The sequence below is a fragment of the Poecilia latipinna genome, unplaced genomic scaffold, assembly GCF_001443285.1.
Source record: "Poecilia latipinna isolate Pla-1442-1.1 unplaced genomic scaffold, P_latipinna-1.0 Scaffold615, whole genome shotgun sequence".
Taxonomy (NCBI): domain Eukaryota; kingdom Metazoa; phylum Chordata; class Actinopteri; order Cyprinodontiformes; family Poeciliidae; genus Poecilia; species Poecilia latipinna.
In genome coordinates, this window is record NW_015113231.1 from 144467 (window position 1) to 160253 (window position 15787).

Consider the following 15787-nt stretch of genomic DNA (forward strand, 5'->3'; position numbering starts at 1 on the left):
AAATTAAAATTGCTGTCAAAACTAGACCGAACCAAACAATTCCAGTAATTCAAAGCAAATGTGTTACACAAGGACTCTCACAACCTCTAGTATACGTACAGTTTACATAAAATACCTATTAATAACTCATATTTTAATGTTGACGATTTCACTGGCAGACTCATTGACATATAATCTGATATTATGTTTGATGGATGCACTGCATCTACTGTATATTGGAATGCGCTAACACATAGACGCAATCTGCATTTTCTTAGATAACTGAGAAGGAATGAACACAAGAATTATATGAAAATATTCCATATGGAAGAAAACATGTCAAGATACCTACATATACCCAGACTTAGTTAAGCATGCGTGAACAGATTGTCATTTTTAATGCAAAAATAACACAAAAAAACAATAAATAAATAAATAATGAAGCATTTTGAAAAATAAATAAACCTAAACTTAGAAATCCTTTACTTCTCAGGAATAAAAAAAAACAATAACTGCATATGCAGCAGAAAGAGAGTGCTTGTCGACTAACAAGCTGCTGCGACTGCTTGACTGACAGGAAACGAGTCCTGAGCAGATGTCCTGTCAGCTTAAACAATGGGAAGGATTTGAAAATTCCTCGGAGAAGGAGCCACGACACGTTGGCTGCCGCAAGTGCTTCTGGGGTTCAATGAGCAAACGTGCCGGGGAAGTTAGACGAGGGACATTTACTCACAGACTGAGAAAGAGGAGCGGGAGACACAGAAACAGACCTTTAAAAAAATAATCTGTTGGAGAAAACAAAAAATGGATTTCTTCAATTTCTTTCCAGCGAACTCTAAGCATAAAAAGAAGAAGAAAAAGGTTTCAGTGACTGAAGAAATGCTTAAAAATTAGTCAACACTAGAAAATGCAAGAGGCTGGTTTGGGTCTTAAGATTAAAGCGATTTACATTCATTATAATTTATTTATATATTTTATATCAGACACCCTAACTGTAAGCTTCAGAAGAAAGGAAAGGTTTATACCTAAAAGTAAACTGCATCTAGGACAAAAACATATGTTGGTACGAGAGCAGCCTGATAACTTACAGATCGGCCTACATTTCTGTCTTCAGAGGCCGAATTTACTAAAAAACGTAAAAGAGTGAAGAAAACAAGCTGATTTACTGACAACATGCAGATGAAAGCAAAGAACCACGACATATGGTTTTTATGCTGAATTAAACCCTGAAGTCTCAAAGACTTTGCTCATTAAGTCTGAAGAATGTTTACGATAGACATTTCTGTGGATGATAACCAATGTGGTCAGAGCATTAAAACTATTCCTCCCGGATACGGTCTGATGGCATGGCCCAGGAAAAATGATAGGTGTGATTTTGATTGAACGACGACGTAGAGAGAAATGAAGTTGCTGTCCTGCCAGGTTCACATGTCAACTGCTAAACAAGAAAAAAACGAAATCTGTGCGAGGATAATTGTTTTGAGATAGTAAAGTCCATGATTTAAAGAATTTACTGAAGCTCAAGATCAGGCATAGCGTGAATTGCAGCTGGATCCAGCTGGTGGACAAAAGTTAATAAAAATCTTACTTTTCCGTAGTCAACTTTCTAGATCTTTGTTGAAATATTACAGCATTTTGACCTTTCGTGTGAAAAATATTCTGTGAACGGCTTGAATAATAGTTTTATCTCTAGGTTCACCAAGTCACAATGTCACAATTTCTCTGCTTATTTTGAATCTCAATTCAGTTAGACCACCTAGAAGTTTGAAAAATAACAGTATACCAAGATACTTGTAACAAATCACTCACAGGAACCGTTTGAGGAGCACGGATGGATCCAGGTCAAGCTGAATGTAAAGATGTCTGAGTCCACAAAGTTGTGAAACAAACCGATTCACTTTTGGGACATGTGTGAAATCAGTCAGTAAGTGGAAAAACAGAATGCTGATGTGTAAAACATAAGGTGTGATGAGACAAATCAAAGATAAAGCGTGTGATTTAATATAAACAGATCATTAATATAAAAATACAAATTTTTGTCCTTTAGAAAATTAAAGATGAGAAAATAGTTTGATAAATCAAAACATTTTTCCATTCCTATCCAGACCTGAAAAGTACAGAAAACCAGAGCCAGAGCCACCTCTGGTTGATCTGCTTGTGTTGTGTCGTTTTTGCTGTTTTCCGTTTATGACTTAAAAAGCAGAACGAATAGTAATTGTTTACCACAACTAAATTACGACCTTTTAACACAGCTCCACTTTTTTTTGAAAGGATTGCAAAATACTCGACTTTTATTCTGAAAGGCAGAGCCGGAAGTTGTGCTGTGCTGCGCCGCGGCTAGCTTCATGCTAGTGGGAAAAAGCACACAATCACTTCTGAAGGACGGAAAGAAACGCCGCCGTTGTCCGGAACATTTCCCCACGTTTTGTACCTGCTCAGCGCCATAAGATAAAATCAGCAGGTAAGAAGCGAGCTGTGTCTCCGCGGCTGGATGTTATCCTCTGCGCTCCGTGGCCTGGTGTCGGTTCAGGCCGTGCTGCTGGCGCTACAACACCGAGCTGCTCGCTTTGAACACGGACTCCACACGTATGGCGCTCTTTGCCTTCGAAACGACTCGCAAAGACCCGCGCCTGTCATGATAATTTCCCACATTTAAAGGGAAATAAACGCAGTTTCTTCGGAGGGACTTCCAGAGGAAAAACTAATGTCGAACATACACATTTTCCTACCACCGACCTTTATTTTCCTGCATCATATACAGGCCTTGGGAGAACATTTCGGGGGCGCTGGAAATGTTCACAGAGAAAATAGTTTTCAGTTAAGGCTGTAGTTTGTTGGAGAAAAGAGTCACACGCCCCCTTTAATTCAAAACTTTGGAGGAGAAATTTAGAACACTTCTCATTTTCCTCGTTTTCTCCTCACTACAATTACTCAACGACACCCCGGTTTGTTACAAGACTGTTGCATGGGAACGTTTTAGAGAGCAGAGGCTGAAATAAAGATGACTATTTGTTGTTTACCCCGGGCTGCGTTCGTGTTTTCGCCGCTACTGTTGCCGCCGCAGTGAAAGCCTGGCCCTGCTATCATGGCTGTAATGGCTCTCAATCAAGGCGTCGCAGCACAGTGCTGTTTTGTTTTATTTTAAAAAAAGAAAAAAAAGCTACTTTTATTTATGGACAAGAACAGATTGAATTGATTCGTATTAATCTCCACTTCAATATACATTCCTGAGGCTCTGGGGAATCCGGACAGCACGGCAGCAGATTTTAACAACACATCTGCAGGTTTGATCTGTTGCGTTCATGCAGTGAATGCTTTGCATAAGAAAATTTTTTAAAAAGTGCACTAATTAAAAATAATAAAAAGGAGTAACGCATATTAAATTTTTAAGCTACCACTCAGACTTTTTGTTAAATCATCCAACTTCCTTTTAGATACAGCACTCATAAAATCATGAAAACCATATGTAAGAGTCAGTTTTTCCCCCCTCCAATTTGGTTGTAAAACGCTTTAATGGAGATAAAAGCCACCATTCAAAAGTCAAACTTCAAAGCACCCAAATATCTGGTGACGTCACATAAGGCAGCTGATCACAATTAATTTAACTCAATTTGCTACATTTTTGTCTTTTTTTTTGTCTTTTTTTTTTAAATCAAATTCCTTTTTCAGAAGAAGAGATCAAGCCAAAATCAATTAACAATTTTTGGAATTTTATATATATATATATAAACTTGTAGGTCTGCCCTGGAAATGAATTAATTCAAATGTATTCCTAACAAACTACTATAACACAGAAGAGGAAAAATAAATACTTTTGAATGCAACAGGACATGAAACATCTGTGTTATTTTCACTTGATCTGCAGTTTGATTTAAATGGTTTTTCTTTATTTAAATGCATAATAACTAATAAGTCACCGTTTTCTGCCTGTAAGCACATCATCTAAAAGTATGTGCTCTTATTTATTTTTATTTTTTTTGTTTGATTTAAAAATCAGATAATGGACATATGGTTTTAGTGCATAAACATTGATAGTCTTGTAATTGTTTCACTTCCTGTTGCATTCAGAATCTCTACCTCAATGGACCCCCAACGCATATTAATGTTTTTATATTTTAATTTTCTATGTATTGTAAACCTATCACAACCAGCAGGCCAAAACAGCAGAATAATTGAAACGCCAAGAAACGTTTCACTGGTGGATCGCTACATTTCTCCTTAACCCTGATTTGTTTTTATTCTTTATTCAACTAATAAAAGTGTGTGCTGTTTCTTTATTAATTGCTGCTGATTTATTTTAAAAAATAGGAAAAAATTAAAATAATTTTCTTATTTGAGTCACTGATCAACAATTGGAGCCATTTTAGTTAAAACTGGCCAAATCAGATGTTTTGTTTGCCGTCTTTTTTTCACTAAAGCCATCTGATCAGCTCGGCTCCTGTACCTCTCGTGATGTCATCGACTCCCGATCCGCTCAAATCGGAATTTGCTTGTTTTACTTTGCGAAATCCTCCAGTTGAAATCTTTACTCGATTGCTCAGCTGTGTTTGTCTTGTCCCGGTGAATGTTCGGTGGGTTATTTTGCGTGATTTAAAAAAAAGAAAAGAAAATAACCACTGTATAGCATCTTTAAGAAGATGATGTTGTAAAGACTGCAAGTATGACACAGCAGTTCAGCTCCCCTACTCCCAAAACATTTCAGTTCTTTCACACGGATGCATGGTTTTAGAAACGAAGCAGATGAAATGTGGAAGAACGCTCATGTCGAGTGCAAAACAGGCTGCATGTCGCATCATTTTCAGAAATGTAGGGGGTTGGGGGGGTTCCTGCTGTGACACTAAACTAAAATGTAACCTGCGTCTTCCTGAGTCATGCACCTGCTGATTTACCGTCCGCGCTTTGTTGTCATTTCTGTAGCAGCGCAGAGGCTACGGTCGTGTTTCCATTCACAAAAGTGTCTCCTAAAATTCAGCAGAAACGTTGATGACTTTTGGCTGCGACACATTAGAAAAGTTTTATGTCCTCCACTTAAACGATGAACGTCTACATCACCAGGCTGTTAGAAGCTCATCCATATTTCAGCCGGATCAGCCAACGTCTCCCGTCCCGCGTTTGATCCATCCAAGGCTGTGCTGAGCTAAACTTGGTGGTGGTTCTCGCACACAGAGCGGCTCTGTTGTTTCCTCCAGCTCTTCATTTCAAAGTTATTTAGCTGCCGGTTGAGCCAAAGTTTAGTTTCCGGACATTTCTGGGGTCGCTTCTCCTCTCTGAAGGGTTTTATTTGTGATTCTGTAATACTTGTATAACTTTTTTCCCTTTTTTTTTTTTTTTTTTTTTTTCTGAGTAGAGAAAGAATTTCAAATCCTACAGGAGTGTTCAGCATGCAAGCTAATCGATTAGCTATATATTTAATGACAGTAACAATTGAACAGCTTGGCTGTAGACATTCACCTTTTAAAAAAAGGAAACTATTCTAAAGAGCCTGAATATTGCTGACAGCGCCGGTCATGTTTATTGACACTGCTGGTAAAGATGACCACAAAACCTTATAAATACATTTTTTAAAACAGTAGTTTATGGTCACAGAAAAAGTTTAGGAAGTTAAAACCTTTGAGCACATTTATTCAAGATGGGTCGTAATCCTATGTTCGTAAATAATTGTTTTTTTTCACAAAATCACTGGTGACATAGTTACTAGCACTGCTAACAATCCCTTTATAGCAAGTTTAACTGAAACATTTCTTTTTGTTGAGCTTTTTTAGGTTAACAGTTTCTATGAATTTTTAATTAAATGTACTTAACTTTGAGTTTCCCCAGGATTTAGACAAGATGTAACACAGATAATTGTTTATTTTAGCCACGGGTCGCTAGGCTGGGAGAACATCTATAGTCCAGCTGCCATTACACACAGTGGAAAGGTAAAAAAAATCTGGGCCATAATCTGGGTTCTGGGCCATATAACAAGTAAGGCTGAAACGATTAATCGTGATTAATCGATTATTGAATAAATCGTCAACTAATTTAGCAATTAAGTAATTGCTAACTGGACTTTACAGACTAAAAAAAAAGGCCATTTTGTACAAATTCCCAACATATTCAGAGCAGTAATTGAGTCAAAGCTGCACAAAAACAAATACAGTTTGCATTTAAGATAAAAACAAGTAAATATGTTTTAGCCAAGAGGAATAACTTCAGCTTTTATTTTTCTTATTTAAAGAAGGAATTGGGATTATTTATAATATTATCTAATATTGTGTAAATCGACGTAATAATTGATTAATCAACTAAGATAATCGATAGTTGCCGCTCCAATAAACAGTCGACATTACAGTGCTGCAATCAAAGAATTAAATTGAAGGTTTTGTTCTCATGAAAACTTCCAACAAATGTGACGAATTGAAATGAGATGGATAAAAGAGAAACGTGCAGTAATGCCATTCGTGTCATCTCACAGTGAGTGAGAATCGATTTCTTATCTCCTCTTAAAAAGATTCATCATCCTTTTTTTTTTTTCCCCTTCTTATTGGACGACGTCCTCGTGTTTCCACCTTCACGCCCCTGATGGGTTTCTAATTGTCCTTTTCTTTTTAATCAGAGTCTCTGCGGCGCGTCGGAAGCTTTGGCAATGTCCGGACAGAGGAGAGGAGCCGCAGCACGGCTGCCCAAATGTGCCTTCTGCAAGAGCAGCCGGGACAAGGAGTGCGGCCAGCTGCTGGTGTCCGACAGCCAGAAGGTGGCAGCCCACCACAAGTGCATGGTGAGAGCAGCTCCTTGTTTTCAACTTTTACTGCCTCGCGTCCCTCCAGCGCACGTCTTCTTTCCAAAACCCTCCCACCGACCCGCTCTGTATGTTAGAGAAATAAACATTACAGCCTAAATAGAGCCACTATTTCTGTTTGACTCGTGTAGAAACTGACTCTATGGTTAACTCTGGACGTCTAAATATAAGCCAGGATGTCCTTCTACCCCAAAAAAAAAAAAAAAAAGAAATAAACCAAAAGCTATCCAACAAATATTTCATTTTTAAAAGAAAAGACATGAAATGTTCTGTTTCTCCTCTCTACAGCTTTTCTCTTCGGCTCTGGTTACGTCACACTCCGACAGCGAAAACATCGGAGGGTTTTCCGTCGATGATGTAAAGAAGGAGATCAAGAGGGGAAGCAAACTGGTGAGCTCCCACTTCTCGCTGTTGCATAATGGAAATTGCTGCTCCACAGAGATGCTATCTGGAAGCGGGCTTCAAGTCTTCCATATTCCTCCATCTATCATCATCTTCTTCTTTTGTGTGTGTGTTGAATTTCATAGCAAATGTGTTCATGCTTAAATTAGCCAAGAAAAGACTCAGAGTCTTGACATTTAAGTCTGAAGAGTGTGGGACTTTAACTTTATAAAAACGCATAGGAATCCTGATTATTATTGTTATTATTTTTTGCTGTTTGACGGCAGAATGGATCAGCGCTGCAGAGATTTAAATAACTTGTGCACAGGGCTCAGCGGGGACATCTCATGGGTCCAATCAGAGAGAAAAACAAACATGTGTCCAGAGATAATTTGTTCACCTCGGGGCTTGGGGGGGGGCTTGGGGGAGGCTTGGCGGAGCCATCAAAACTCAGATGTTTGTTTGTTTTTATAAGTTTTGGCATGGCTCTCCTTAACTCATGCCAACAGCATGATGCATTGCTCCCTGCTGTGTGTGAGGGGCAGGGGAGAAAACTAAGAAGCAGAAATTGCTGAGTTGGAGTTCCTGAATGAGCTAGAGACGCACTGATCAGAGTTTTTATTAGGGCTGCACCGATTGCAGTTTTGTGGCCGATCGACAATTACCGATCTTTTAAAAAGCCTAACTTACTGATTCTGATTTTGTCCGATACCTTTTTTTTTATTATTATTTTTGTCTGAAATGTTGCTCAATTTATCAGGAAAGCTGCTGAATTGGCAACAATGGGGTGACTGTTGTTAACTGTAAATGTGCAGACATGATCTGGTCGGCCGGTTTGTCAGTCAGATGTCTCTCACGGGAGAAAAGAAAAGCACAGTGGTTGATTTTTAGACGTTTGCCGAGGTTGATAACATCTGTGGATAAGATCAGCTTCACATGTAAAAATCGGCCGATCATTAAACACCATGGAAAGATCTGCATGTGAATGTTTCACATTTTTTCAAATTTTTGGATAATACATTTTTGAAAAATTTGAGTTATTCAGTCTGAACTACGGCAAACACAGGAGTGGTGAAATAAAAAAAAAATCAAGATTTTTCAAAAATTAAATCTTTGTAAACATAAAATTCGATTAATGGATAAAATCAATTTATCGTCCCCCCCCCAAAAAAAAAAAAATGCAATCGACCAAAATCAGAATCGTCAGACTTTTTAAATCATCGTCGATCAGCCAGAAAACTGCAGTCAGTGCACCTCTGACCTGTACACCATTATTGTTGCTGAAAATAGACTTTCCTGACCAGCCGAACAGAAAACAATCAACCCCAGAATATTTCAGATGTGACGCCTTTTATTTTAACAACACAAATAATTGAGACCCTTTTTTTTTATTTCAGATGTGTAGTGACTTACTGAGCCCCTTTCTACATAACTCCAACACTTGCAAAACGTTTGGAGGCCACTGCCCTCGACATTGTTGATCCTTTACTCTCAGATTTTTAAGAAATTGAATTGTCCTTGAGAGACTAGTCATGATTGGTATTTAATTTCAATTGGGATCATCAAAGTATGTTTGAATTAGAATTTTAAGGTCAAGAAGAAAATGTTGCTGTTTTACTTTCTGCATTCCTGTTACATTTTGGAGTGTAGCTCTCTCTTGCCCTCCTGCAGCCATAAATGCACAGCAGACATGTCTTTTCTTCTACAACAATTTCTTGTAAGTAGCTTCTTACGCCTCTTTTCATTTTCTAAATTTATTTTTAAACATCCTGCTGATGCTAAAAGTGGCTAACCTTGAGTTTTCATCCTCTTCACTGACAGCATCAACACCAAATAGTGGCACTGTCAGCCCAGCCTGTTAGCATTTAACATGGTGCGTACAGGGACTGGGGACGAGATGTTGGGTCTCAAACAGACCGGCTGAACTGAAATCCTCTCCTGTCTCTAGCCAGTCTGTAAGATGAAGATAAACCCTCTGAACTCTGAGGAACATTACAAACCCAAACCGTCTTTGTCAAGGCTGCACTTTGAAAGGTTTTGCCACCAGCCAACATCAAACTTGGTGCAACTGTATCTGATTCCTGTAGTGATTCCAAAGCAGCAACTTTGTGTAAAACAGGATCATTCTGGAAGTTTTGTGTTCTCGGTGTTATGCTCCAACTAGTTCCTTTTTTCTCCTCTCCAAAATCTGGATTTAATCCTCGAATAATAATATTCTTGCTTTCTGATGTTTGTCCAATACCATTTTTGTCTCCCTGTGAAATGCTTTTATTTTCTTTCAGAACAAGGAGTCTTGAGGTCTTACTTTTATTTTTCCAAAATGAGATTTCATTTTAAAAGCTCGTCTTGGCCTTTGGTTATCAATAAGAGTTGATTTAACATCCTTGTGGAGTCGAATTTACTTGGTGGGAAAAAAATGCTGACTGCATTTATTCAGCTTCTTGACACTTCACAGGTTTTTCATGTCTAAAGTCAGACTCAGTTTGTACGTTGTTCGATATCAGTGATGCTTTTCCTTTAAAGCCAAATTCCCCTTCAGGAACATAGTTTGATATTCAAAGGTGGGCTTTCTCTGGAGAGAAATTATTCCTTTAAACTTTCCGTCACTAGCTGCATTTCCATACAAATCTTTGTCTACATTTTGCTAATGTCGAAAAAATTTTTTTTGCAATTGTGATGTTTCTATTAAATAAAAAATAACCTCAAAATCACACTTTAATTAACTTGTTCACATGATAAGTCATTAAAGATCAAGGCAAGATCTGCATTGGTGTAACAAGACCTTTATACGTGGGAGTGACTATGTAAGTGGGGTTTTGGTAAAATTGTATTTGGAAGTTGTACGGAAGAGCTTTGGAGTCGACACGTTCTGGTGGAGTCCAGAAAATAAACAAACTATGAACCACGAAGAAGACTACTTCCTGTCGTCGTCTTTGTCGCTTTTGCCAGTAGTATCAGCTGGCTGCTGATCATGTGACCACTGTGACACGAAAAGTTGCAGTTTTGTGAAATTAATCTAGAAGCTGGGATGGCGTGGCTGAAAAACCACGTCATCCCAGCACGACAACTTTTTACCCAAAAACAAAACTGCTGTAGCTACATGTCGGATGTTGGCTTTCGTTAAAGTCATCCTGCTTTGAGCCTCAGCCATATCTCTGCTTCCCTCCTCTTAAGATGTGCTCCTCGTGTCACCGGCCGGGCGCAACCATCGGCTGCGACGTCAAGACGTGCCGGAGGACGTATCACTATTTCTGCGCGGTGAACGACAAAGCCCAGATCAAAGAGAACCCGTCGCAGGGGATTTATCTGTGAGTTTAGTTCTGAACATTTTATTCTTTTTCCCCCGCAGCAACATCAGCAGATTGTTATTCCTTGGGTGGGTTCACTTCACCTAATCTCGTCTTTGTGTTCGCAGCGTTTACTGTCGCAAACATCGGGATGCGTCTCAGGATGATATTCAAGGTGAACAAGAGTTCGCTCTCTGCGACATGTCGAATCGATCCAGATCTGCTAGAATCTAACCATTTTATTGGGAATGTTTCAGCAGACGCAGAAGAGGAAGGCGTGGCCAACGACTCGGACTCGTCGCCTCCGCAGAGTCGGGGCAGGGGCAGATTCGAGAAGAGCCGAGCTAAGGTGACGTCCCGCGGCCAGTCGGAAGAAACCCGTTCCACTTCCTCCTCGCAGGCTGCCGACGAGGAGAGCTCCTCCCACGTAAATGCACTCACCGGTCGAAAACCGATTTGTTTCGGTGTGCGTGAGCTCGATTCATGGTTTGACCGGTGTGCCGTGTTTCAGCGGGACAGGTCACCGCTCCGAGCCAGCCTGGGAGACGCCGGCCAGCGCTGCGGCTTCTGCCACGCAGGCGACGAGGAAAACCAAACGAGAGGCGTGCTGCACACGGATAACTCCAAGAAAGTGGCCGCACACTACAAGTGCATGGTAGGATGAGTCGTTCAGCCTCAGGCTGTGCTTACACTGCCAATAGGAGCTTTATGTGATAATATGGCATTTCTCAATTATTTTATGTCATACCCACAGGGGGTCATCATTTTTTTTCACGTCTTCCAACTCATTTTATGGTTTTGTGTCTCAAACAATTTCCAAGTTCAATTTAGTAATTGAACTTGGAAAGCCTGTGGTGTGCATTTCTAGACTTAATACAGTAACACATTTTAAAACAGCAAACATTGGCTACTTGTCAGCTTCTTGAACTTATTCTTTTTCTAATGGTTTATAGCTCATAACAGATGTGTGTCTATCTATCTATCTATCTATCTATCTATCTATCTATCTATCTATCTATCTATCTATCTGAAGTTATAGTTTGTCGGTTTTGTTGGTTTTACAAATTATTTTGAGCTTTGAAACTTGTTTAAACGTCTGAATCTGCTTCTAAGAAAAAAACACGGACTAGCTGAGCTGTTCACGTCAGATCTAGATAACTCTATCAAAAAGTTTTTAAAGACATAATTTTTTGTCTTTTTTCTGCGATAGTATAGCTATTCTCGTAATATGAGTTTGCTCTCGTATTATTATGACTTTATTCTTGTATTTTAAAAAAATATCGTAGTTCGGCCGTAATACTTCATCATAATTGCTTTACTAACCTCTGTCGCCATTTTTCTTTGTTTCTCACGAGCCTCTTCATCTCTCCTGATATTTTAAAACATGCGTGCCTGTATCCTCCTCCGTCAGCTCCGTTTACATCAGTGTTTCTGTCTCAGCTACTTCTATTGGCTTGAATGGCAGCCTGTTGATTAATTTGAACACTGCTGCCACCTAGTGACCGGAAGCTTATTTTTTAATCAGTCAGGTAAGAATAAAGGCTATATAATAATAAAGCCCTCCTGCTTCTCACGTACTGGTTTAATATGTAGTTGGGCATTTTTGGGAGCTTAAAGGACATGATTCATGATTTTATTAATAAGTAAAAGTCCTTTTCTTTCCTCTTTACAATTATGCACCACTTTGTCAAGCATGTCAAAACCTTCTAAAACATGTTGACGTTCATAGTTGAAGAAATTCAAGGAATGAGACTATGCTTTCAGGGTTCACTGCGCATTTCTCAAGATCTCTGATGTGTTGCAGCTTTTCTCGTCGGGGACGGTGCAGCTGACGACTACGTCGCGGGCCGAGTTTGGCAACTTCGACGTAAAAACAGTCATCCAGGAAATCAAGAGAGGCAAAAGAATGGTGGGAACATTCATGCAAAATCAGGCTTTTGAGTTTGAAGCTGACTGCTTTGCCTGACTTACTTTAGTATTCATTTTTGTTTTGTTTTTCCAGAAATGCACACTGTGTAGTCAGCTGGGTGCTACTATTGGGTGTGAAATTAAAGCCTGTGTGAAGACCTACCACTACCACTGTGGGCTACAGGACAAGGCAAAGTACATAGAAAACATGGCCCGCGGCATTTACAAGTGAGCTCAACATTTAATGCGACAGCAAAAGCGTCGAATGTTTTGCTTTTAAATTTTCTGTAAAATTATCAAGAGAAATTTCTGAGTGGCTTCCTAGTGAATGAAGAGTTTAGATATAAGAGGAAGGCTGATTCTTTTCATGTTTTGACCAGATTATATCAGCTTATTTCTGTCAGCATAATTTAAAAAAACCAAATACTAAAATTATTTCTTGCAAAACTCCTTACTTTTTTTTTCATAAACTGGATCTTGATGTCACTTTTCCCCCCCCAAAAAACTTCCCAAAATCTGCATCAATGCAAACCAAATTGATTTCAAAAGACGTGCACAGCTATGATTCGTGAATGCAGATTCAAACACTGCAGGTAGTTTTACAACAATTCTGTTTTTCTTTTGTCACAGTAATGAGTGTCCTAAGTTAATAAAAAAGGATCTGAAAGCAACTTGAATGTATTTCATACCAAATGTAAATTGCTGATCGCTGTGTGAGTCTTCCTGTTTCCTGATGTAGCTCTGTATGTTTTTTAGTTACTATTTATAGTTACTACTTACATAGTACAGATGAAACACGTTTAGAGCTTTAAAACCACTTGGCCTCATCCACATCTGATTCTCAGCTATGTTTATTTCCATTTTCTTATAAAGCAAAAAAATAGACGCTGCAAAAATAAGATCAAAACGGTTCTAAACGCTTCTGCTCTGATGATAAACAGCGTTTCAATGGTAGTTAATGAAACTTGAAGTATTGTCCTTTTTTTTTCTTTCTTTTGAAACGCAGCTCTTTTTGTGCTTCCGTTTCGTTCTTAGACTCTACTGCAAGAACCACAGCGGGAACGAGGAGCGGGACGAGGAGGACGAGGAGCGAGAGAACCGTAGCAGAGAGAGGGCAGCGATCGACCACGGAGGAACACCGGCGACGCAAGTAAACGGCAACTAGGTGGGGCAAAACGCACAGAAATACAAGGCGCCGCTCTGCACAGCAGAGCGTCTTTTGAGATCTTATTCCTTCAAAAAGCGCAAGTCACACACAAACAGCGACATGTGCGAAGTGTTTATTTTTGTTGTTTTTGTTGACTATGAGTCACAGCTGCCGAACGAATGCGTGAACTCGTTCTTGAAACGGAAACATCACCAGCATGGGTTAAGGAGAAGAACTGGGTTTGTCACTTAGTGGTCCAAAAATCTGATTTTCAGATTAAAGTAAAGTTTGCATTTTATTTGGAAATAAAGATCCCAGAGTCTGGAGAGGAAGAAGTGGAGAAGCAACGGATCCACGTTGCTTGAAATCCAGTGTGAAATTTCCACAGTGGGCGATGATGCGGTGTCCAAGTGTTGGTCCACTCTGCTTTGTGACGTTCACAGACAGTTTACTACAATTAAACCATGAATGTCAAAGATTCCTGCCTGCCATTTTTAATTTTCATTTTCCATCTTATCATTTGAGTGAGAGAGAGACCTTAGCTCGCTGTGAGAGGTTGAGCAGCTAAAGTTTTTCTTCAGCCTACATCCCCCAGAATCCTTTTACTTTTTTTGCTTTTGCTTAATTCTGAAACTTGTTTAATTTTTATCTATTTGCTGTGTTTTCTCTTAAAGTATGTTGTTTTTGACCTCTTTGTATATATAAGCACTTTGAGTTGTCTTCAGCTGAAATGTTGCCCTGACTTGCCTACAGGCTGAAAAGTTGCTGTAACTCAGAGTCCTGACTGAGCATCAGCTGTACATCTTTTTTGATTAGCTGACATTTCTGTATTTAAAAAAAAAAGGTTGTTCTTGTGTTATACTCACATTTTCTGAGGAACTTAAAACCAATAATCATCAAAGTGATCTGAAGTAAATGCTTAAAATATATCACTATGTAATGAATTTGTATAAAGGGCTTCATTCCCCCCCGCCTTCTAATTACTAAAATAAGTTGCTAACGTGATATTTTTGTCTGTCCTTGCAGGTTTGTGACGTGGAGAGAAGCTGAAGAACGTTTTTATACTAAATTTTAGCCTACTCACACAGTCATGGTCCAGGAGCTCCCTTTGGCCTCCCACGTGATTTCTCTTTTCTTTTTCTTTTTCTTTTTATTTTTTTTTTATACATTTCCCCGTAAAAAGGTTATAACGTTCCAATGTGCACCAGGTGTCGTCTTTATGAGAACCTGTCTGGAGTCGGCTGGGTACTTGTCGCAGATCAGTGTCACCCTGTTGAACACTGGACCTTCAGAGCAGGATGAAAAGCAGTGGGCTAATCTTTCTGCAGATTGGTCATCATGGGGTGCAGATTAAAGGCATTAGTATGAACAGATGGACTGTCACTTTTTGCCCCCTCGCGCTTTCTCATCCCCCATATCACACGAACCACACTCATGGAAAGGCAAGACTTCTTCCTGCCTCCGTTGGACTCACTTTTAAGAGGGGTCTGTTTGTTACTAGTCTTTCTGAAGTTGTGCAGTTTGATTACCTTGTTTCTGATACCATGTCTTAAGAAGTACTCTTCATGTTAGCCTTTCTTTCTTGATAATGTAATATTTTGCTACTGTACTCCCGATCATCAGTACTTTTGAATATCCGGATTTCAGACGGCGACGAGCTTTGCCAGCATGCACTTGGATTTTTCCCACTGTTAAAGGTGGTGTTTATTTTTGTTCTTTTTTTTTTTTTATCTTGTTGCTAAAGGGCAGCGTAGAGGTCTTTAGGGGAAGGCGGGCGGACCTTGTTTTGGTGTACTGTTTACTTGTAACTCAAATGTATTCATGGATGATTGGAATAGAAAATATTTTGTTTTACACATTGTCGGCTGAGCCGGGTCTTCATTTTCAGTCTTTGTACAGTTTCCTAGGAAAATGGCCGCTGCACCACCATATTTCTGTACACTACAGTAGTGTAACTATTTCTCGCATCCTAATGTGAAAGCTGAACATTTAAGAGTTTATACAGTACCACTTTTTACACTGCATTCCTCAACTTTTGATAAATATATGAATATAGTTAGCACAGAGAGTTTTAATGGTTATATCCAGAAGTCAAGGTTTTTCTGCAAGGTCCTAAACAAAACCAAATCTTGAAGTTCATTATCTTAATTTTAGGCATTAAAAAAAATCTTAATTATACCAAAATCTTCCACACCAGACCTTAACGGTGACAGATTATGCGTTTTTGAACAGGTTATGATTGATCTATGGGCTACACAAAACATGTTCATCACATATTTTTGTACAAAATAATTCTTAGATAATGAG

The 15787-nt window shown here is 39.1% G+C and overlaps 1 protein-coding gene across 2 annotated transcripts; it reads left to right on the top strand.

Moving 5' to 3' along the window:
• The first annotated feature begins 2278 nt into the window (after positions 1 to 2278).
• On the top strand, positions 2279 to 15339 carry phf6 (PHD finger protein 6). Of its 2 annotated transcripts, none has more exons than XM_015043084.1 (11): positions 2279 to 2440; positions 6575 to 6736; positions 7046 to 7147; positions 10313 to 10446; positions 10554 to 10600; positions 10683 to 10852; positions 10937 to 11080; positions 12230 to 12334; positions 12428 to 12561; positions 13369 to 13498; positions 14507 to 15339. In XM_015043084.1, the coding sequence occupies exons 2-10, from the start codon at positions 6605 to 6607 to the stop codon at positions 13496 to 13498; spliced, it is 1098 nt and encodes a 365-aa protein (XP_014898570.1). In that variant the 5' UTR covers positions 2279 to 2440; positions 6575 to 6604; the 3' UTR covers positions 14507 to 15339. The 2 variants fall into 2 exon arrangements, with proteins under 2 accessions (XP_014898570.1, XP_014898571.1); XM_015043085.1 differs by having other exon boundaries at positions 10686 to 10852.
• Positions 15340 to 15787: the final 448 nt, after the last annotated feature.

Bases quoted from the DNA above. Each gene is read 5' to 3' on its own strand.
- phf6 (XM_015043084.1), top strand. From the start codon at position 6,605: ATGTCCGGACAGAGGAGAGGAGCCGCAGCACGGCTGCCCAAATGTGCC. The intron at 10,853-10,936 runs GTAAATGCACTC...GCCGTGTTTCAG, and splicing joins ACGAGGAGAGCTCCTCCCAC to CGGGACAGGTCACCGCTCCG. The intron at 11,081-12,229 runs GTAGGATGAGTC...GATGTGTTGCAG, and splicing joins CCGCACACTACAAGTGCATG to CTTTTCTCGTCGGGGACGGT.